Raw genomic sequence first — 22540 nt, forward strand, 5'->3', positions numbered from 1 at the left:
ACAATGGCTCAATGTTGGTGATGGTTTATTCCTTAGCTTACAATGGCTCAATGTTGGTGATGGTTCATTCCTTAGATGACAATGGCTCAATGTTGGTGATGGTTTACTTCTTAGTAGACGATGGCTCAATGTTGGTGATGCTTTATTTCTTAGATGACAATGGTTCCTTTTTTGGGGATGGTTTATTTCCAAGATAGCAATGGCCCAATGTTGGTGATGGTTTATTCCTTCATTGACAATAGCTCAATGTTGGTGATGGTTTATTTCTTCATTGATAGTAGCTCAATGTTGGTGATGGTTTGCTCCTTAACAGACGATGGCTCAATGATGGTGATAGTTTATTCCTTAACTGACAATGGCTCAGTGCTGGTGATGGTTTATTCCTCAGATGGCACTGAATCAATGTTGGTGATGGTTTGCTCCTTAGATGGCAATGGCTCACCATTGAGTGATGTTTTATTTCTTCATTGACAATGGGTCAATATTGGTGATGGTTTACTCCTAAGATGACAATGGCTCAATGTTGGTGATGGTTTATTTTTGAAATGACAATGGCTCAATGTTGGTGATGTTTTAGTCCTTTTATTCCTTAGCTGACAATGGATCAATGTTGGTGATGGTTTATTCCTTCATTGACAATGGCTCAATGTTGGTGATGGTTTACTCCTTCATTGACATTAGCTCAATGCTGGTGATGGTTTGCTCCTTAACAGATGATGGCTCAGTGTTGGTGATGGTTTATTCCTTAGATGGCACTGGATCAGTGTTGGTGATAGTTTACTCTATAGCTGAGAATGGATCAATGTTTGAGATGGTTTACTCCTTAAATGGCAATGGCTCAATGTTGGTGATGGGTTGCTCCTTCATTGACAATGGCTCAATGTTGGTGATGGTTTACTCCTTAGTTGAAAATGGCTCAATGTTGCTGATGGTTTACTCCTTAGTTGATAACGGCTCACTGTTGGTGATGGTTTGCTTGTTCATTGACAATGGCTCAACGTTGGTGATGGTTTATTCCTTAGATGACAATGACTCAATGTTGGTGATGGCTTATTCCTTAGATGACAACGGCTCAATGTGGTGATGGTTTACTCCTTAGCAGATGATGGCTCAATGTTGGTGATGGTTTATTCCTTCATTGACAATGGCTCAATGTTGGCGATGGTTTATTCCGTAGATGACAATGGCTCAATGTTGGTGATGGCTTATTCCTTAGATGACAACGGATCAATGTGGTGATGGTTTACTCCTTAGCAGATGATGGCTCAATGTTGGTGATGGTTTATTCCTTCATTGACAATGGCTCAATGTTGGTGATGGTTTATTCCGTAGATGACAATGGCTCAATGTTGGTGATGGTTTAGTCTTTCATTGACAATGACTCCCTGTTGGGTGTTGGTGTATTTCCAAGGTTGCATTGGCTCAATCCTGGGTAGTACCTAATTTACTAGGCAATCAAGGCTCAGTGTTGGGTGGTATGGTTATTCAAAGTGCTTCAGTGTTCGTTCTCCCTTCTGGAACTCTCTCCTCCTTTACCTGCTCTGCACCTCAAAACTTACCTTGAAACTTATTGGCACAGTTTGAAATCCCACTTCTCGAGTCAGGCTTACAGACCATTTCTCCTTCCACCAGTGTCAGATGTTGTCCCTGTGCCGCACCCCCTCTGCTTGTTGACCATAGGCCGTTTTAGCACTGTGAAGCCCTTAAGTGGTAGTTGTGACGCTATACATAAATGAACACAAGCTGTATGAATTCAAATGCTTGCTCGTTGTCAGATACTATTTGCTTGGTGATCACGGCTGAATGTAGTTTGGTGTTAGCGTCTCTGTTTAGTTTGTCCTTGTACCTGTCATCAGATGGTCTTAGTGTTGTCATCTCTAACTCTGCCCCCTCTACGCAGGAGTGGGTGACCAGCACCGACCTGCTCATCTCTCTCAACCGCCTCAACACATTCGGAGACGACATCTTCAAGGACAAGAAAGTTCTGCAGTCCTATTTCTACGCCATCAGCGACTTGTCTGTGGGAGGCAGGTAAGAGTCTGCTGAGGGGTGACAATACGCACCAGGAAAATGTAGGTGACAATATGCAGTAGACTGCATGCTCATACCCACTGGTAATTCATACTGGAGGGCAGTGCTTAACTTGTAAAAAAAAAAAAAAGCTCCCGGGACCTGGTCAGGAGGTCACCGCAGCTTGCAACGAACATTGCCCCTGCAAGCGCTGCCAATGACAGTTCCAACACAACTACAAGTGTGATAGCTCAGACTGTTTGAGGCCCCCAAAGCTGTAAGAATGGCTTGAGCAGCAGGTATTAGTTGTTTTTAATGTATATTGAATAAGTAAACAACTGTTCTGCTGCTGATCTTTAAATTACACAAACAGCGCCACCATGTGGCAGCTGTCACAAGTCCCGGTGCTGGCAATTAAATGCCGGTGGCGAGCACCGGAAACCACTGGCTCAAATTAAGCACTATTTTAGGGGTGCAGCCAGGAGCTACAACAAAAGTAGAAGGTGCCCTTAAATACTTAAATACTTATAATCCGAGAGCTGCCGCAGGAGACAGCTATGACCCTTGTATTGTTGAGGAGGAAGAGGGAACTGGTCAGCTGAAGAAGCAACAAAGTAGTCCTTTCATCCGCAGCTCGATGGACGATAGCAGGTGCCTGCTGGGTGGACGAGCACATCCAGGTGTTAGACATGGTGATGAGAAAATGGAATGGTAGCAGGGAAGACATGGCAAACCTTCCTTTCACTCCAGAAGGCAACACTCCTGTAAAAATATACTCAGAACATTTTATTTCAGTCATTGAAAATGCCGCCATTTAAAATGCACCCACCATGTTTACCTACCTCCCCTGTTCGCAAATGCTGTGAGTTTGAATCACCTACAGACACACGGACTCCTTAACATGTGTAAAAGATGTCTGCGATATACAACAGGTGAACATACAATTATTGCAGCACTTATAAATGCACATGGCATGATACGTCATCACCGATGAGTTCCATACAAGGGTAATGATATGACGTGATCTGTCGTCATCACCGCTGAGCTCCAAACAAGAGTAATGAAAAGCGTGAGTGAATGAATGAAAGAATGAATTGAAAAGTTGATAGAGCGCATTCACCCATAGGCATCTTGGTGCTAAACTGACACTACAAATGAGATAGTCACACCAGCAGAAGATGCGAGGGTTTGGTACCTTCCTAAAGTTGATATAATCCTGTACTGCACGAGGGTGAGGAGATGAGGATTCAAAAGAGAAGGCACTAAGAGGCGCATTATGAGTTTGGCGGTCGGCTGAGCCGATGAGGTGTCCGTCAACCCGGGTGGTCCCTTAAGGGCGCCAAGGCCAATAATGTAACATGACAGCACCCTCGGAATGCACAGTGTCTGCCGTAGTGCGCATTCCAAGGGGGCTGGGCAGGCAGGCCCCTGGGCAGTGCAGGCCCCCCCGCACTGTTTCTGCCAAGAAAAGGCTGGAGGAAACTGGACTCGTGATCAGCACCGCGGCTGAACCAACGACTCCCACTGCCGTAAAAAATAAAAACCGGGACATTTCACAAAAAAAAGGACCACAATCTTACACTGACTGAGCACCACAGAATGACATAGCTCATCAACAAGGAAATACATAATTGGTAGTAAGAAAATGCATACAATTCAGTTTTTAAACCCAGTGCATACCTGTTAATTAAATTGCTTTCTTATAACATCTGCTAAAAAGCCCTGCTTTGGAACACATAAAAATGTGTCTCCCACTATTTTCAGCCGACCCTCTCTAAAAACCTCTCGTGCCAAATTTACCAAAATCGCCCGGGACAGCTGGTTTGAAAACAGGGACTGTCCCGGTAAATCCAGGACACCTGGTCACCCCAGCCAGAAGCCACTTTGGCCACGTATGCACTGCAGGAGGGTCTCGCTGGAATTCATCTTATCCAGGCATCTACTTCACCGTTGTCAGACCTAAAACTACATTTTCACAGTGTTTCAATCCAAACTTCAGTGCCAGTTGTGACTACCCACCCAACTGCCCAACGAGTCCTTCCCCGCTGCCCCCGTTCCTTAGGAACCTAGGGTGCCGGGTGCCCGGGGCTGCCAGGCTCTGTCGTCTGTCCAGGCACCCCTGGCCCCGTGCCAGCTACTGAGGTGGCTGCTCCAGAGATAGATGGGAGCCTCCACTTTTGTCTTTCTCCATAGCGCCTCTGCTCCCAGCCAGCCTTTCCAGCCATTCCAGGCGCTCACTCCGGTCACGAGTGAATAAAGGTTTCTAGGCGCGTGCAGGCGCACTGTAGCGCCGTTTAACTGGACACTTGTTCCTCTAGCCTGATGATCTGAGTCAGAGCAGCAAGGCGGCCAGCTGGCTACGCGTGGCCACTGACAGGACGCAGCAGCCAGGGACATCTTCAGCATTTTGGGGGCCCTGGGCCAAATGTATTTTGTGGTCCCTTTTTCAGAACAGCTTTGAATTTATGATCCAATTTCAGCTCTTTCATGCCTCTTTGCCCATGTTACTGACAGTGCACTCATCCAAATTCTATATATATTTACATCTGGGGATAGTGACTTGAGTTTTCATTATTGTAACACAGCAGCAGCTCACTAAAATTACTGCAAATAATCTCTGTGACAACCCCCCATATAATATGCGCTATTTCGATCTAAAAAAAATGGTTTATTGATGTTGCATGAAACATAAGCGCAACATTTTTCTGCAAGATGTCTGTTATAGACTCACACACATTACGCACATTAAAATTAAATCAAATTGAAACTGTATTTAAAACAAAATCTGTTCAAGAATTATTCAAAGACTCTGCAGAACAGAGCTGCCTCTAACAGGGCCCCATGAAAGGCTGGGGGCCCTGGGTCCCATGCCTTGAAACGTCTCTCACAGCAGCAAGGTTTAGTGATGCCTTATACGCTTTCAGGGCTGGTCATGGCAGCATTAACCAGAACCCCATCAGGAACCTGGCGGCGGGCCCAGCCCTGGCGAGGGCATCCTTCAGGCTGCTCAGGGCATCTGGCCTCCATGGCCCCACTCACGTGATCTGGGCCTGTGCCCATCAGTAATTCTGTGGCGCTGTCCCTGTGTGTGCAAGAGAGGTGGGGTACCAGGGCCCAGGTTCCAGGGCAGCTTTCCCCATACGAGCTTTGACCCTTTAATGTATAATGTTGCCCAGACATCCGGCTTTTATCACTGCAAGATGCCGGGATAATGAGACGCTTATATTGTGTTTTTCTCTGTCCTGGTACGCGGCGTTACATATATTTATGAGACTCTAATGAGATGGAACCCAAGTGCCATCTCTGCTCCCCGGAGTCATCCGTCTCGCCTCTAATTCACAAGGATCCTTAATAACTCAGCATTTCTCACCATGAATTAACCAAAATGAGGGCTTCAAAACTCATGCCCGACTTTTAAAAAATGGTTTTCCTTCTGTTTTTCATATCATCAAACCTCATAAGTACTCCACGTGTATTTCATGACTCTGTCCCCTCTTCAGGGCCATTATACATGTTTCACATACATGAAAACCCGTCCAGGTATCTTTAAAGCTCCTTCCACAAGGTGCAGTTTTGCGTTGTCATTATGGCAATAGTTCATCCCTCGTTTCCTGACGTTTTGTGGAAAGAACTTTAAAGACACCTGCATGATTTGCAACGTATGTGAAGTTTCTATTGAGCTAAAGACGCGGCACAGAGTTGTGAAACACATGTGGGCTAGTCATGTGATATGATGTTATGAGAAATAAAGGAAATACATTTTTTAAAAGTCAAATTGAAGTTTTGAAACCCTCATTTTGGTCAATTGATTCGTTTGGGAGTGAGGTTGGGCACCTGGTGGGAGAGGGTACGTGCGCCAGTCAGAACTGACCAACTGCCCCACTGAGAACATGTTAAACTTCCCACGCGCAGGTAGCATGTACCACGTGACTTCTGACTTACCAGAGTCTCTCTTTCACTTCCTCTCTACCCCCGCAGGCCACTGCCATGTCATTACCCTTAATACCCCCCACCTTCAACCAAAGCTCTTATGGTATCAAGCAAGCAAAGCAAGTCATGGTGCCCCTCCCCCCAGAAAAGCTTGCTTGTCTCTTCCATCCAAGCATCTATTCATTCATCCTTCCATCCCCCGCTGATTGCTGATTAGCCCAATTCCCCCTTTACATTCGGTCATCAGTTCAATCTTTCATCCATCATTCAGTCTGTCACCATTCCGTCCATCCGTCCACTCATCGGTATCCACAAGATCCACATCTATATAGATCCATCTTCAAACCTCTCAAACCAATCTATCCATCCACCCGTTCACTCAGTGATCCATCCTTTCACTTATTCACCCCCATTTCATCCATTCATCCATCCTTTCAGTCGTACATCCTCCCTTTCATCCATCCAACCTCCCTTTCACTCATGCATCCATGCATTCATCCTTTCACTCATCCATCCATCCACCCTTTCACTCATCTATCCATCCATCCTTTCAGTTGTACGTCCATCCTTTCATCCATCCATCCACCCTTTCAGTTCATCCACCTTTTCACTCCATCCATCCAACCTCCCTTTCGTTCATGCATCCTCTTTTCACTCATCCATCCACTCTTCGACCCATCCATTCACCCTTTCACTCATCCATCTATCCACCCTTTCACTCCATCCATCCACCCTTTCACTCTTCCATCTATCCATTCACCCTTTCACTCATCCATCCATCGAACCTTTCATCCAGCCACCCATCTATCCTCCATTTCACTCATCCATCCATTCTTTCACTCACCCATCCACACTTCGACCCATCCACCACCCTTTCACCCTTTCACTCATATATCCGTTCTTTCACTTATTCATCCCCCATTTCATCCATTCATCCACCCTTTCATTCGTACACCCATCATTTCATCAAGCCACCCACCCTTTCATTCCACCCATCCAACCTCCCTTTCACTCAAGCATCCACGCGTTGACCAATCCATTCACCCTTTCACTCATACATCCATCCATCCTTTCACCCATCCATCCAACCTCTCTTTCACTCATGCATCTATCCTTTCACTCATCCATCCACACTTCGACCCATCCATCTATCCTTTCACTCATCCGTCTATCCTTTCACCCTTTCAGTCATCCATCCATCCACCCATCTACCCTTCATTTCACTCATCCATCCATTCTGTTACTCATCCATCCTTACATCCATTCATCTTTTCGCTCATTTATCCACTCTTTCAATCCATCCATCCATTCAACATTTCACTCCATCCATCCACTTACCTTTTCACTCATCCATCCTTCCACTCATTCATCCAGCCATCATTTTCCTCATCATCCACTCTTTCACTCCATCCATTCATCATTTTACTCCATCCATCCCTTTACTTTTTCACCCATCCATCCTCTCATCCGTCCACCCTTGCACTCATCCATTCATCTTTTCACTCTTCCCTTCACTCACCCATCCATCCATCCACCCTTTCATCCAGGCACCCATTTACCCTCCATTTCACTAATCCATCCATTCTTTCACTCACCCACCCTTACATCCACTTGTTCACTCATTCATCCTTCACCTTTTTACTCATCCATCCTCTCAGCAACTCATCCATCCTCCTTCCCGTTCACTCACCCACCCTTACATCCACTCGTTCACACATTCAACCATTCACCTTTTCACTCATCCATCCTCTCAGCCACTCATCCATCCTCCTTCCCTTTTACTCACCCATCCTCTTTCACTCATTCATGCATACTTCTATCCATCCACCCTTTCACTTTACTTACGAACCTTTGTCTGCCCAGCTGCAGTCAGGAGAGGCCCATCGAGACCCCCCCCCCCCGTACCTGCTGGAGGTGGGGGGGAGGGGTGTTGACGACGCCCCCGGCTCCACCACCTAGGAAAGACTCTTGGTGGTCGCAGGTGGACAGCCCTAGTACCCACACCCCGCCCCTCTGAGGCGCCACGAGGACGACGCCAAAAGTGAGGACCTTCGTCTCAGTGTCTGCCAACCTCTGCCAGCGTTCCCAAGCGCCTAGAAGCGACCGAGTGTCTAGGGTGGGCGTTGTGCCTAGCTCTGCCTAGGCATGCTGCTGGGCTGGGATTTTAGGAAGGGGAACCCAAATTGAAAACTCGCAGCTTGTGAAACGACGTCAGAGTGTCCACCTCGGGCTAGGCTCCGTGGAGTTTTCAATTTCATTATTATTATGAAATGAGAAAACTTGGACTGGACTTTCTCTGAAAACCCTCTCACGTCCCTGACAAGGTTCGGAGGTCACACTGCAGCATGGAAACAAACGAAGGACTTGACCACTTTCAGCCAGTCCAGTGGATGGATGCTGCAAAGATGGTCCTCCTGCTGATGGGCTGTGCCATTCAAAAGCTGAGAGGGGTGCAGTGAACCGGAAGAGGATGCGCAGAAGGAATATTAGGGAACTATGGGCCAGATGTATCAAGCAATTTTGCATTCGCAAACGGTGCGAATCGCAAAATTAGGTCGTTTGCGAATGCAAAAATGCCGTTCGAGATGTATGAAAGGCATTCGCAGTGCAATTTTAAGGAATAGCAAAAATAGCGATTCCCTGACATTGCGACTCCATTTAGGGAATCACAAATTGTGATTCTCTAATAGGAAATCGCAAATAGGGAATTCCTATTTGCGATTTCCAGAGCACATGTATCAAGCATTTCCTAAATGCGAATTGGGCATTTAGGAACTGCAATTACCACCAAATCCAATTTGGTGGTAAGCATGTGCAATTTTTAAAAATGCATTATAAATACATTTTTAAAATGACATGTAGCGCACACATGCCCCTAGGGCATCTGTGTGCTTCACATGTCTGCAAATATTTTTTGGGGGTGCATCAGAGGGGGCCTTAGGCCCCCAGCACCCTGGCGTTTGCAATACCTAATTTGCAAATTCCTAACTGGAATTCGCAAATTGGGAAATGCAAAACCATTTGCACCTATAGGAATGAACGGAGTTGCATTCTCTAATTGCGATTCGGTAATAGCCCTTCTGAATTTTAAGAAATCGCTATTACCGAATCGCAAATTTCATACTTCCAATTTTGCATTCCTTAAATAGCGATTTCTTAAAATTCGCTATTTAAGAAATGCAAAACGGATCTTTGATACATCTGGCTCTATATATCTGCGCTGATGTAGTGAGAGGGGGGATGTGAAAGGGGCATTTAAAGGGGTTCTCAATCACTAATGACCAACAATAAGCCTTCTAGAATGCTGCTTTTTTGATGATGTCAGCTGGACTTGTGACGTGTATTGTGACGTCATTCCCGGATGGCCCCTTTAAACGCTCCAGGATCGCTGAGACAAGCATTTAAATACCTCACAGGTACCAGCACACCAGAGGAGGGAGACGTGGGAATGAGAGGCTGCGCACTGCAAGATAATCTGTAATATTTTCATATGACTTCCAAAAGATACAGATTAATACACATTTCAAAATCAAACGCCTCACCAGGGGCAGTAAGCGCTATATAAATACAATTACAATTACATTACAATTATCAATTAGACGGATAAAGCACTACTGTGGGAGATGGAATATAAAGATTATAAAACAATAATAAAAACATTGATATGCTTGCTAGGGCATTACGTCACACGTCAGTGCCAGACAAAAGGACAGGGCAGCGCAGGGTTGTTATATGTGCATTTAATAAGGTAATAAGCGTCTCCCGGATGTCCGGTGCAAACGTTCAACACTGCAGGCTCTTCTAAGAAATATCTAGCGCTTGAGATGGCGACCCAATGATGTTAGGATGAAACGGCGCTTTGAGGCAGCTGCCATGCTCTCTAAAACATAAATGTATAATATATATTGTACTGGTTAAATCCACCTCAAACAGCAGCTTGTTCCGTGCAGCCGACAACTTTCAAACCAGTAATTGCTGGAATGTGGAAACCATGAGCTCACACTGGAACTTTGGAAACAGAACTTTAGAGAAATGTCTTTGAGCGTCACCCAAATTGCCGCGCGGACAATGAACACTCAAAGCTGGTTCTGGGTTTAAAGACCCGAATATTCCTGAAAGCTCTTTCATATGCCCCTTGGCTCTTTTTCCCTTGGTGTGTGCGGTTAGTTTAATTACACCGGCCTTTAAAACATCCTCGTTCGTGCAGGTTGAAAGGGGATAATTCTAAACACACAGCAGATCTTGGCAGAATGGTCCTGGATGCAGTGCTTAATTTGTAAAAGAGTGAGTGGCGGTGCCCAGAGCTCTGCTCAGAAGCCCGTGGCTGGTGCTGATGTCGGTGCCTGAATACCAAGGCTGCCTAGTCTTGAACCCACCTCATGACTCTTTAATCCACCACCAGACCCTCCCTGCCCCTTTAACTCACTCTTGCAGGTTCCTGCTTTCTCCCTTCGTGACAGGTTTTCAGTCTTTCTCGTCCCCCTTTTTTAACTAGTGTTTGTTTTTCCTTTTGTTATTCTCGGGAAATAAGTGCCACGACCCCAATGGCAACCCCGGCTCAAGTTAAACACTGTCTAGACTTTTCCTAACTAGTAATTTGCTTTCTGAAGAAATGCAGGCGGGAAAATTAGTAACCATCAACCCGCCTCCAATAGGGAGGAGCACCCTTATTGTGACCTGGTAGCTCCTGATTGGACATGCAACCAGGTCAAAGGTTCGTGCGTACAAAGCCAGGGAGGCTCTGCAGCTGGAAACCTGCATTTCTCCCGACTCCTGGGCTTTAAGTGAGCCGGGTCCTGCCCGTGCTCAGCACCTGCAGTTCTAAAAAGCAAGTGCTGAGAAGGGTCCCTATCGGGCTCGCCATCACCCTCAGGGTGGAAAAAAAAATCTTAACTCTTCAGCAGCACCACCATTCACTGCCTTTGATGTAACTTCAAAGAAGCTCGTTACAGCTATTTCACAGTCTCATCATTTCAGAACTGAAGCATTTTCAATATTTCATACAAAGAAGCCATTGTTGTTAGTTATTTATCTTATGCAACTAACAACCATTGGTAAAGCCAATAGTCCTGGCATGTTGTAAGTGTAATATTACTTATTATAAATCGTGATGCAGGAATGTGTTTTTAAGCCACACTGTTAATTACATCAACCACGTCCTTTTGAGAGATCCTTCCAGTTTTTTCATCCCACTTAAAGCCCTGCCCACCTCTCAATAAAAACGGGGGACCTGTGGGTTTGAGGGACAAGGAACACTCCCATGCCACCAAATTCTAACCAACGCCTTAACTCTCCGTACTCAGTAAAGCACCGTAATAACCCTCGGTAGATCAGTGTCACGTGACTGCTTTAGAAAAGCACTTTAATGCACACAAAACTAAATAACACAAATTAAATGGGCATTAACAGTGAAAGTCCCATCCATCCAGCTTCTTCCTGACTGGTGAACTGTGTTCAAAGTCTTCATGGTGTTGGAGCACTAAACCCTTCCCGCCCCGACTGCGATTTGCATGGAACGGAGTGCCCGGGTGGGATACCGCCATGCATAATCGCAAAGGGCCCCATTGGTCCAGCACCCAGATTCTTCAGGTGCGGAAATACCGGTTGATTTTACCAGCCAGGAAATCCAGACAATAAATTGTTTGTGCAAATAGGGCAGGGGCGGTGAGCACAAGCGTTGTCCGACCCCCGTCCCATCCCCTCCTACAGCACAAGGGAGAAACCATTGCTCCCCCTCAGTGGGGCTGAAACTATTTTCAGGGTGGGGGTGCTGCCATGAATGTTACCTCACTGACTTCATAGGGATTGCGAAAAATCCAGGAGTCCCACAAAGAACAAATGTAGCCAATCTGTTCAGCGCAAGTGTGGTTAGGGTGTAATATGTAGCCGGTGGTGCATATTGGAGCGCACTGTCGCAAATATATCACAGAAGCGTTGTGTGGGAACCCGCTGACATTTACAGACAGCACGCGTTGCATTGAAACGGCACTAATGTGCAGAAATTGAGATTCAACGGATATCCATCATTGTGCATCACCAAGTAAAGTGTCTTGATTTGTTTTCATTCTATTAAAATGTTTGTTTCGATCACGCTTCAGAATTTTAAAAAAGTGTGCTTAATAATTGCTTTTCTAACCTCTGATATATTCTGAAATATTTGCACAGTTCATTTATAGGTATTTCAATTTAAAGAAAAAAATGACATCTTGCAGCCTTCCTTTTGACACTCCCTGTAGCCCAGCAAGATTGCCACATTGTTCACTTTAGAAGTTACTCTTAGAAGAATAAGCAGGATAAGCCAGAAAACATAGCCTAACATTTAACCTCTGTCTTTGAAGCACAGCAAATGTGACAAGGTAAAATCATTTAAAGGCATATGTAGTGCACATTCTCCTTTAGAACTCCTGCATGTTTTTTTGCGCTCCTACTTCTAGTGCCTATGTGCCACTAGTCCACAGCATGCCCTACCCTCTTTCAGCCCCTTCCCCAATCCTGCACAGCCCCACCATATGCTATTAGCAGTGGGGGTGGGTGAAAAATTCTGCTCCCCCGGTGGATTCTGCTGAGTTTTGCCCACTTCGTTCTTCGCTTGGTGCACGGAGTTCTGGCAAAACTCCACCAATCGCCGTGTGGCAGAGTTTTTTTTCGCATGTGGCTCGCCAACATTAATTTTGGGAGCGCGAGTAAGAATTTGCGTTCTTTAGCGTGATTCTCGTGTGCAAGAATGCTTCCCGGGGAGATTTCTCAATGAAGGCAGTCAAGGCTGGTCATGACCGTTCGCGCTGAGAAAGTTGCCACTCGAGTAGAAATCTACTAGAGTTGCAGAAAGGAACTGCGCCCTCTGATCTGCTGTGTGGTGCAGTTTGCACTGATTTTCAGCGCGAGAAGCTTTCGGTACTAAAAGTCAACGCAAGCAGCAAAACGTGCCCTATTCCTCCTGCTAGTGGAACTCTGCAGAATCTTGCAAAGATTTTTGTGTAACTCCGTGGAATTCCACAGAGTGAAAGTCCTCAAGTTCCACGCAGGCCTAATTAGTAGGTGGTACATGTGAGCATGAATCCACTTGGAGTAGGGAGCACTGTGTGTAATTTGATTTGGAACATTTCCACCTGGGTAATCCTGTACTGTGAGGGATGACTTGTAGTTGCACAAGACTGGTGGAGTTTTACCACACAGTACCTGTGTTTACTGGAGTAGAGTTTACACCTCAGCAGTGATGTGAGCCTCATACTGAGGGCCTTTGCTTTCGTAATGTTACACAAATGTCAATGAGCCTACAAAAACCGGACCCTGAATCTGGTTTGGATGATGGAACCAAAAAAGAAATGTGGGCATGCGCACTCAGTTTATTTCACAAGAGCCTCGGCGGTCACCGGATGCAGTCGCGGTTAACAGTGTGGTACTGAGCAGACGGGTCACAGACCTTGGACGCTCTAGCAGGGGGCAGCACAGTCCCACACGAGCCTCTGAGGCCCAACGGAGCCTAGGAGATGCAGTCCTGGCACATCAATGGGAGTGAGGTGAGAGGAGCCATTGATGGGCTCCAACCAGCTCAGGTATCTGTGTTTATTGTATTCAGGCAGCCAATCAAATCCTTTACAGCACAGATGAGACAGGAAGATGGGTGAGGCAGGCACAGATCTTTTAGGAGGCACGGAGGCAAACTCAAAGTGAGGTATCTGATGCCCCCACTGACAGGACACTGACCAACAGGACACTGTGACCACATAAGGGATGTTCCAGTGCTGGCACCAAGGATACCAAAGGACCCTCCCCCATCCTGTTTTGCCAGCCACAGACAAGGAAGGCAAATGAAGACTTCGCTGCACCCAATCAAACCTGCACACAGGCCCCAACCCCTTCTGTGCCTCTCAAAAATATACACATGCCGATCACACAGATGAGAGCTAAACATCCCATTTAGAGGAGACTTGCAGCATTGTCTAAACAAGGGAGGCTGGTAAGAATATTCCCCTCTTCGAGGCAGTAAAAAACAATCCCTCCCTTGACTACTACTGCCGGTCCCAAAAAGACCAGCAGGAGGGCGGGAGCTATTCTGCCAAAGAGGGGTGAAGTTTGGGCAGCCCTACTTAAATTAAACCAGAAGTCTTAAGGAGCCCACATGATTATCATGCTCAGTGAAGGAACATCCCACAGCTGTAGTGTGTGCACAGTGACTTGTGAGCAGAGAACAGAAGACGAGGGAACTCTCATCACAGCCGTGCTGGGGGCATTTCTGCCCCAGCAGCAGGTTTGTAGGTGTGAGCCTAGATCGCAGAGTCATACAGGGGCCAGTGAGTCTTCAGTGAGCCAGTTTAGAGATGGCAAGCTGGCATCTGGGGTGGCTTGCTGCAGGATTGAGGTGAAAAGGGTGAGACGTAAGTCTGACGAGATTAACCTTGTTTCAGTCTGTTATTAGTAGGAACCTGTTTAATGCTCAGTCCTTGTTTCCCAACCTAATGTCCACCAAGGTACTTGTGCACTGTGAACAGAAACAGGTCAAGCAGGCCATTTAAAACCCAACTTACATGACTTTGCCAAATAATCATTCTGTTTCCAAGTCAAATGCTGTCATGAGATTTACTGAAACAAGACTAGAGACTGGTGCTCTGACCACACAGTTCTCCCTCTGGGAGAGGTAAGGTACAGCTGTGCGGTTAGAAGGAGTCAAGGCTACTTACTAAAGCCAACCAGAGGGAACGTGAATGTTAAGGTCAAAAACTCGGGATTGAAGATGGTATTGAGACAGGAAAACCTCAGGTGTCATCAGCCTGTAAATGGATCGATTATTAATATGACTTTTCCAACCGTGATGTTTCAGAGAGCTTGGATTATGGTCCTGGTGCAGTTCATCTGGGCCCTGTGCTGTTCAGTTGCATAGTTTTCCAGTGCCGTTAAGTTTCAGTAGAAAGTAAGTTATGATCAGTCAACTGACCACTGTCCTCATTAATTTGCATATGTCTCTTTGGAGGTGAAGCAGAAAATTTTAAATGCATTGCCAACAATCGAAATCTGAAATATTACCGGGAAGGACAAAACTCCGCGAGGTGGAGGCTACCTCAGAAAAAAGATGAGCGACTTCAGAAAAAAACAGAGAAAGAGGACATCCTTACCATCTATGATACATGCCTCAAAAATACATTATTTAGCATACCTGCATTTACCAACAACCTTAAATGGATGTCAGATGAACAAAAGTCAATTGAGAAATATGAGGCCTTATTAGACGCCATCCTCAGGCTTGTCCGTTTCCATTGCCATCGCTTCTTTCAACACATTGACCAAGTTGCTCAAGCCAAGGTTGGAAGCGAAATTGCTGATGACTTTCAGCTATGGGGTTTGGACAAACGTACAACAACAATATGTGACCACAAAAGAAAATGTAAGAAATAAATCATCATGCTCCCAGGCGGCTTTCCCACCGTAGCGCTGGAATGCGACATGCCTTCTACTCCATTCAAAACAGATGTCAAATGTCTCTTATTAAGTATGGTTTGAAAAGACTGAAAGCTACTGGAAAAAATGAGAGGCTGAACTCAGGAATGATCATTTCTTCGAGCACAACAGATCCAACTATGCCCTTGCGACACAGACTCGTCTTAACTCCAGACAACCTGTCCTAGAGTTTGCTGTCCAAAAAAAGAATAAACGGGATTGTATGAAAAGTCCTCCTAGACCTCCACCTGAAGGCCAAGACTAAAACATTGGAAAAATTGAATCCAACTAGCCTGTCCAGCCTCCTTATCATCTCACAACACACGCAACCCTTTTTAAAAACTCTAAAATCCCTGGGAGAAGAGATTATTTGCCATATCAAGAAGTGGAGCCCTCTTGCTGGTGTCCTTGCTCAAGAAAGGAAAACCATCCGCTCCAACAGGGGCACCAGTGTCCAAACAGCAGATCGGTCCCAACCCCTGCTGACCTGTTCCCGCTAGAAATCAATCAGAGGAAACTTCACGAAGCATACTGCAACAAAAGGCCGGTTAGAGACTGGTCATGAGGTTTTAGGTCAGTATCTGATCAAATGTTGGGGGTGGGGGGAGAGAGAAAAGTTTCATGAGAAGAAACTGCTGGACTGAAACTCTGACCAGCAGCTTGCACCCCAAAATCACAAACTTAAATGAACCCTGAAATCAAGTTTTATTCTGATCTGTTACTGTCCTTTTTCTCCCTTTTAGAATGTTCTGAAATGAATGAGCCACACAACATGAAATTTACTTGTACTACTAATCTCTAAACATTAATAGTAAATTATATTTATTGGACTATTGCCAATTAGACATAGGAGAGTAAAACAAATGAACAAAATTTCCCAAGAAAGTCATGCATAGTTTAAGATTAATATGATTTCTTCTAATTATTAAGAATTTGTCCCCTTCTGCATTTTGTTGGTGACCAATTCTGAGTGAAGTGATTCTTTTTACAACATGAGGATTTCTTGTTAGTTGTTTGTGTGTTGAAATCAATGAATTGAGACAAACATGAAGCTGATTGAGGATTTCGACAATTAAGACCTTTGACTTTATACTGATGGTGGACTCCTGAAAGATTCTTCATATCATCAACGCTGTTTTGATTTTTCCACTTGATCTAAAAGAGTTTTGCTCCTAAATTCCGCCTTTGATGAAAGAAGTTAGAGGTGGGATATTCCGAAATATACTGCACTTCTGTATTCAGTATGATATCAGGTGTTTAGACAAAATATTGGAGAAAACATATTGTGTGGACCAAATACTGTGTCAAGAATATTGAGGACAAAAATATTGTTATGGTAAGTTTCTATGGGAAAGCAAAGTTTTACTATATTTAGCTCCACATATATGTACTTTGACAATATATATGTATCTCCAACCTTCTCAATATTTTCATCCTATATATTTTTGACACGCTATTCTGTTAACACAATAATTTTGTTTCCAATATTTTATTAGTGATCCATGTTATCAATTGATAGGTATCAAACTATCACATTGAATTCCCCAGTTGAAATTTTAGTTAATATCTGTTGAGTTAATAATCAGGAAGAGAAGAGCGGGTGCAGTTTATTGGAGCACTCCTCAGTATCTGCATGCTGGGATAAACATATATTGAATGTGTGGACAAAAACAAGAAAGCTATGTCTTCCCCTTGCTCAATGAATAAAATCACTCATGTAACTCTCCCTGTGGGAGGTTGCGAGACACATCACCCCGCCCCAACCGCAAGACTACTTCTTTTAATCAGATATTACAATCAGTCCAACAAATTCTGGAAAATCAATATAGATTAATAACACCACAATATTTTCAAACCATGTGATTTTTTTGTACAAATTCAATAGATGCAACAGATTGTCGATTTCTCTGTAACCGTGTGGCATGTCAGGAGACGATAGCGAGAACCACACTCCACACATTACTGGGTGTGCAGGTCATCTGCCTCTGGTTTTAGCGAACCTGTCACCTATGTCCAATCCCAATATTCAGGATCAACCATCTCTTTTGTATAAGTTAAGCTTTTATCTATCCCTACAAATATTTTAACATTTTCACACTTATTTATTGTTGGGTGAATATTATTATGTTCCTGTTTAGTAAAAACACATGGTGGTTGATCAGAAATACTTGCTTTTTCTGACCAGGTCTGAAACAATTTTACATTCTGCCACAAAATTACAGCAACCCCTTGTGTATATATACTCTTTCAAAAGCTGGTCAGTAGAATTAAATTCATCTAGTGAAATCTGGGATCTAACGGATATACTCTCAGAATAGTCAAGTCGGGTTGCTATTCTAAATTGACTCCTGGCATTGCCCACAGGTGTCCAATTTATAGAGAGATTGAATAAAATTGTCACATGTAGGTGGAGGTCTCAGCCACCTTGGTGGACTTCTCCTGTGGTGTGGTGTAGGAGTATTTATTAAAGTTTATTACACTTTAACAAAAATATTGAAAACATTTATCGTAAAATATGAATGTACAATAATTTCATATATTTATTTGAAATCGAGACTTAATAAAATAAAACATTACAGCTCATTAAACTTAAATGTTTATCAAATAATGAATTAATAAAATACATTTATTAAATTTAAAATGAATATCCCTAAAGCATAACTTTTCAAAAATCCCACCAATTTTAAGGATTTTCCGTTAAATATGTTAAAAAATGTATTTAAAGTTATGTGTAGAGTTAATTTTAAATATTAATAATTATTTAACAAAAATGATTATTATGATTCCAGTATTAATAATGTATTACATTTTTATTAATGTAATTAATATTTGGTAAATATGTGTGTTTGTGTATATGTGTGTATATAAATATATCTGAGTATACATTTTTACTTGAGTCAATTTACTCAGGTGGTCATTACAACCCTGGCGGTCGGTGTTAAAGCGGCGGTAAAACGGCCAACAGGCCGGCAGTAAAAAATATGGAATGGAAAAACGGAAACCGCCAATATAGACAGCCACTTTAACACTCCGACCGCCACGGCGGTACAAACAAACACTGCGGCGGTAACTGCCAACAGACAGGCAGAAGACATTGTACCGCCCATAGAATTACGAGCCACCAATCCACCACCTTTTCAGGGGTGGATTCACCGCGAACAAAAACACAGTGGAAACAGGACATCGAAGGGAAAACACGCACCTCTACACACCCCACGAGGAACCAGGACGCCATGGAACCGGAACTTCAGATACTCCCAGCCTTTATCTTCCTGCTCCTCTACCAGGAGCACGAACGCCGGCGGTGAAGACCACGGTGAGTACTGCACCTACGACACGGGGGGGAGGGAAAAAACGGTGACACGCAAACGCAATACGCAACACCCTCACCCACGACAACACACACACCAATACATATTGATACATCACAGTTACACCCCCCCCTGGAAGAATGCAAGGACAAAAGGAAATGAGTCGAATGATTGTAATATATTGAAATACAGTAATCAAAAATATTTACATATATACACATTTACACTATGGACAATTATATACACCAAGAACACAAGTCCAAGGGATTCCACCATCATAGTCCGTGGACCACTGGGCCCACACTGCATGGGCGTGGCCCACACTCAATACCCGAACAAGACGGAGAGAACACTGCAGGGGCATCAGATAGAAATAAAACAGGTACCTCAGGGAGAAGGGAAGGGGGGCACCTCAGCCGGATGAGTGCATGACGCCAGCTTCACGAGAGGGCTCCATGCCCATTGATGTATCCTGGGGAGTGCAAAGCCACAGTCTCTCAAGTGGATAACAGTCTCCACTGGTTCTGGAGGGGGCTTGGTGCCCAGAGTGCTTCATCCTGCCCATCGCGGCCTCAGTACCGTAGTAATCATTGGCGTTCACTGTGCTGCGGTGGTGCTGGCGGTCTTGTCCTGAGCAGCGGGGCTGCTGCTGGTGGTCCTGTCTTGGGCAGCGGGGCTGCTGCTGGTGGTCCTGTCTTGGGCAGCGGGGCTGCTGCTGGCGGTCTTGTCTTGGGCAGCGGGGCTGCTGGCGGTCTTGTCCTGGGCAGCGGGGCTGCTACTGGCGTCCTGTCTTGGGCAGCAGGGCTGCTGCTGGCGGTCCTCTCTTGGGCAGCGGGGCTGATGCTGGCCGTCTTGTCCTGGGCAGCGGGGCTGCTGCTGGTGGTCTTGTCTTGGGCAGCGGGGCTGCTGCTGGCAGTCTTGTCCGCCGTGCTGATCTTCCCAGACTTGCCGGTTTTGATGTGCCCCTTTCCCAGCTTGGATGGTGTCGCACCTGTCTCCACACTCCCAACTGTACCCCTGGGAGCGGCTTTGGTAGCTGATTTCTTTCCCCTCTCCCGCCGGGCACTGGCCAACTTTTGATGCTTGACAAGTGGGGGACTGTCTGTGCTCTGGCTCCTTGCCACACTGGCTGCCCTGCTGCCTAGTGCACTCCATAATCCGGTGACTACTGGCACCACTGGTCCCGGCGATGTAGTGGCTGAGGTGCTAGGTTGGGACCTGGAGAGTCAGGCCCTAGGAGACTGATGGGGTGGGGGAGGTGAGGGAAAGAGGTCAAGGGTTGCCAGGAAAAGTTTCTTGGGAACACTGGGACAGGTAGCTGGAGGGGGTTTGGGAGTGGAGGAAGAGGTAGTGGTTGTATGAGGTGTACGTTTGGTGACTTTGGATGAAGGTGCATGGGCTGGAGGCTGTCGTGAGGTGGATGGCTGTTGGATGGGTGTGTGGCTGCGTTTGTGTACCTTGGGAGGTGGGCTCACAGACACACTGGGAGAGGACACAGGGGATGTGTGAATGGTAGTGGGTGTGGTGAGTGCAAGTGAGCGGGGTGTGGTGGTGGGTGTGCTGGTGATGGAGGTAGTGGCTGAGGATGTAGTGCATGCATGTGTGGAGACGAGACAGGGAGGGAGGAGGGAGACGAGGAGGAGGGGGACACAGTGGAGGCAGTGGCTGTTGGTATGTCTGCATGTGTATGATGCTTGCGTGAGTGCCTGTGGGATGTGTGGTGCTTATGTTTGCCTGAGCTTCCCTTGAGTGTTGAGGTGTGTGCATGCTGGTCTGATGGTGTGCTTGGGATAGGCTGAGGTACAGGGGTGTGGGTCTGGGTGGAGGAAGTTGGGGGGTGGGGGAGGCTAGAGACAGGGACAATGGCTGCCATCAGTGCTGAGGCCAGAGTCTGAAATGCTCGCTGAAGGGCTGCCTGGCCAGAGTGAATGCCCTCCAGGAATGTATTGGTTTGTTGCAACTGCCTCTCTACACCCTGAATGGCATTCAAAATGGTAGACTGCCCAGTGAGGGACCTGAGGAGGTCAATGGCCTTCTCACTGAGGGCAGCAGGGGTGACTGGGGCAAGGCCTAAGGTGCCTGGGGCGAAGGTGATGCCCACCCTCCTGGGTGAGCGGGCACGGGGCAAAAGCTGAGGGGCTGCCGTGAAGGCAGTGCTGGTAGGGGGGGGTGGCGGCTGTACCTGTAGATGCGGGGGCAAAGATGGGCCCGCCACCACAAGGGAGCTCCCATCAGAGGAGGAGTCTGTATCGCTGGTGTCAGCTCCTGTCCCCGCCGTGGAGCTCCCCTCGCCCTCCGTCCCCCTGGGGAATTCAGACTCCATAGTTTCACCCGCCAGGGTCATGTGGGATGCAGCTCCCTCCTGCTCCGGTGCCACTGCTCCTCCACCTGATGATGCTAATGCACACAAGAACAGGGAGACCACAAAAAGGGGGGGAAGACAGAAGAAAGACATGTTGAGTGCATGCAATACCGCTACCGTTGGCGGACACGACAGACACAGAAGCCCCCTGCACTACGCCGTGCACTTGGAGTCCCCTATTCAATCCCAGGGACATGGGTTACAAGGCTATGGACGATTTCTGCACACATGGATGTCACAGGAGCCTGACTAGATGTAGTTGACACTGTACACAGGTGGGGTGGGGTGCCACAGGGCCTGCCTTAAGTACGGTTCTTGACTACTAAACTCGCCCTGGCCTAGGGGAACCCACAGCCCACTTCCCCCACCCAGACACCTACAATGTGCGCTGAATCAGCAGAATGAGAGTGCACTCACCCCCTTCTTGCTCCTGTGATGCCCTCAAGCGCCCATCCAACTCCGGATATGCCACCGCCAGGATCCTGAACATCAGGGGGGTCATGGTGCGACGGGCACCCCTCCCACGTTGGAAGGCCATCCCCAGCTGGGCCTCTGCCGTCTTCATGCTCCAGTGGCGAATGGCCTCCCATCTTTTCCGGCAGTGGGTGCTCCGTCTGTGGTAGACCCCCAGGGTCCGGACTTCCTTGGCGATCGCACGCCAAATGTCCTTCTTCTGGTGGGTGCTGACTTACAGCAATAGTACAGGGGAAAAGGAGAAGATATTACCGGCCGCACCGTCACAGTCATTGGCCCGCATCCCTACCCTTGCCATGACGCACATGCACTCACTGTCGTTTCATGCACGCCTCATTCTCACCCCCCCTATCTTTCATCCACCCCACTCCACACAGGCATTGCCCATACAGCATGCTCACAGTGTACTTAACTGTTTGTCGGGAGGACCATAGAGTACCGTGTACTGGGGAGGACCCCATCCACGGGTTTCTCCAACTCCTCCGTGCTGAAGGCAGGGGCCCTTACCCAGACACACAAGCCATTGTCTCTTCCAGACTGAGGTCACAGCAGCACTTGCAGTGTAGGTCCTTTTTACAAGTCAGTCCATGAATCCAAGACTTGTTTAATAAAATCTTTTTTTGTACAACATCCACGACAGTGCCAGCTCTTCGTTGCTGCTTCCTTCCACACCAAACCGTCCCTCAAGAACCCTCGGTCATCTCCCTTCTATTCTCTGACATCAATGGCTCCAATGATGTCAGAGACCAGCCAAGTCCACAACACATCTCCCTCCTATAGAAATAGTAATAGCTTAACTTAACCATACCTTGATAACATTACAAACACAACCACATGAAAAATACAAAGGCTCATTGGCAAAAATGCAGCTATAGCCCATACAAGTGAAAAACAAAAATGAAATGACCATAAGTAATCAATATGTGATCAACATGTAATCACACGGTGTATAATCCTGTCATAGCTTCCTTAACGTGTAAAGTCCTCTAGGTATTTGGGAGTTCTATTCCTTACACTC

General features: G+C 46.3%; 1 protein-coding gene across 1 annotated transcript in view; it reads left to right on the forward strand.

Annotated features, from left to right (window-relative positions):
- Window positions 1-22540, forward strand: part of LAMC3 (laminin subunit gamma 3) — a 527783-nt gene that overhangs the window by 72490 nt on the left and 432753 nt on the right. Inside the window, exon 3 of the mRNA XM_069237073.1 lies at window positions 1901-2031. Coding sequence (XP_069093174.1) covers window positions 1901-2031 — 131 coding nt within the window. The remainder of the gene's footprint in view (window positions 1-1900; window positions 2032-22540) is intronic.

This window comes from Pleurodeles waltl, chromosome 6 (genome assembly GCF_031143425.1).
Source record: "Pleurodeles waltl isolate 20211129_DDA chromosome 6, aPleWal1.hap1.20221129, whole genome shotgun sequence".
NCBI classification, from domain to species: domain Eukaryota; kingdom Metazoa; phylum Chordata; class Amphibia; order Caudata; family Salamandridae; genus Pleurodeles; species Pleurodeles waltl.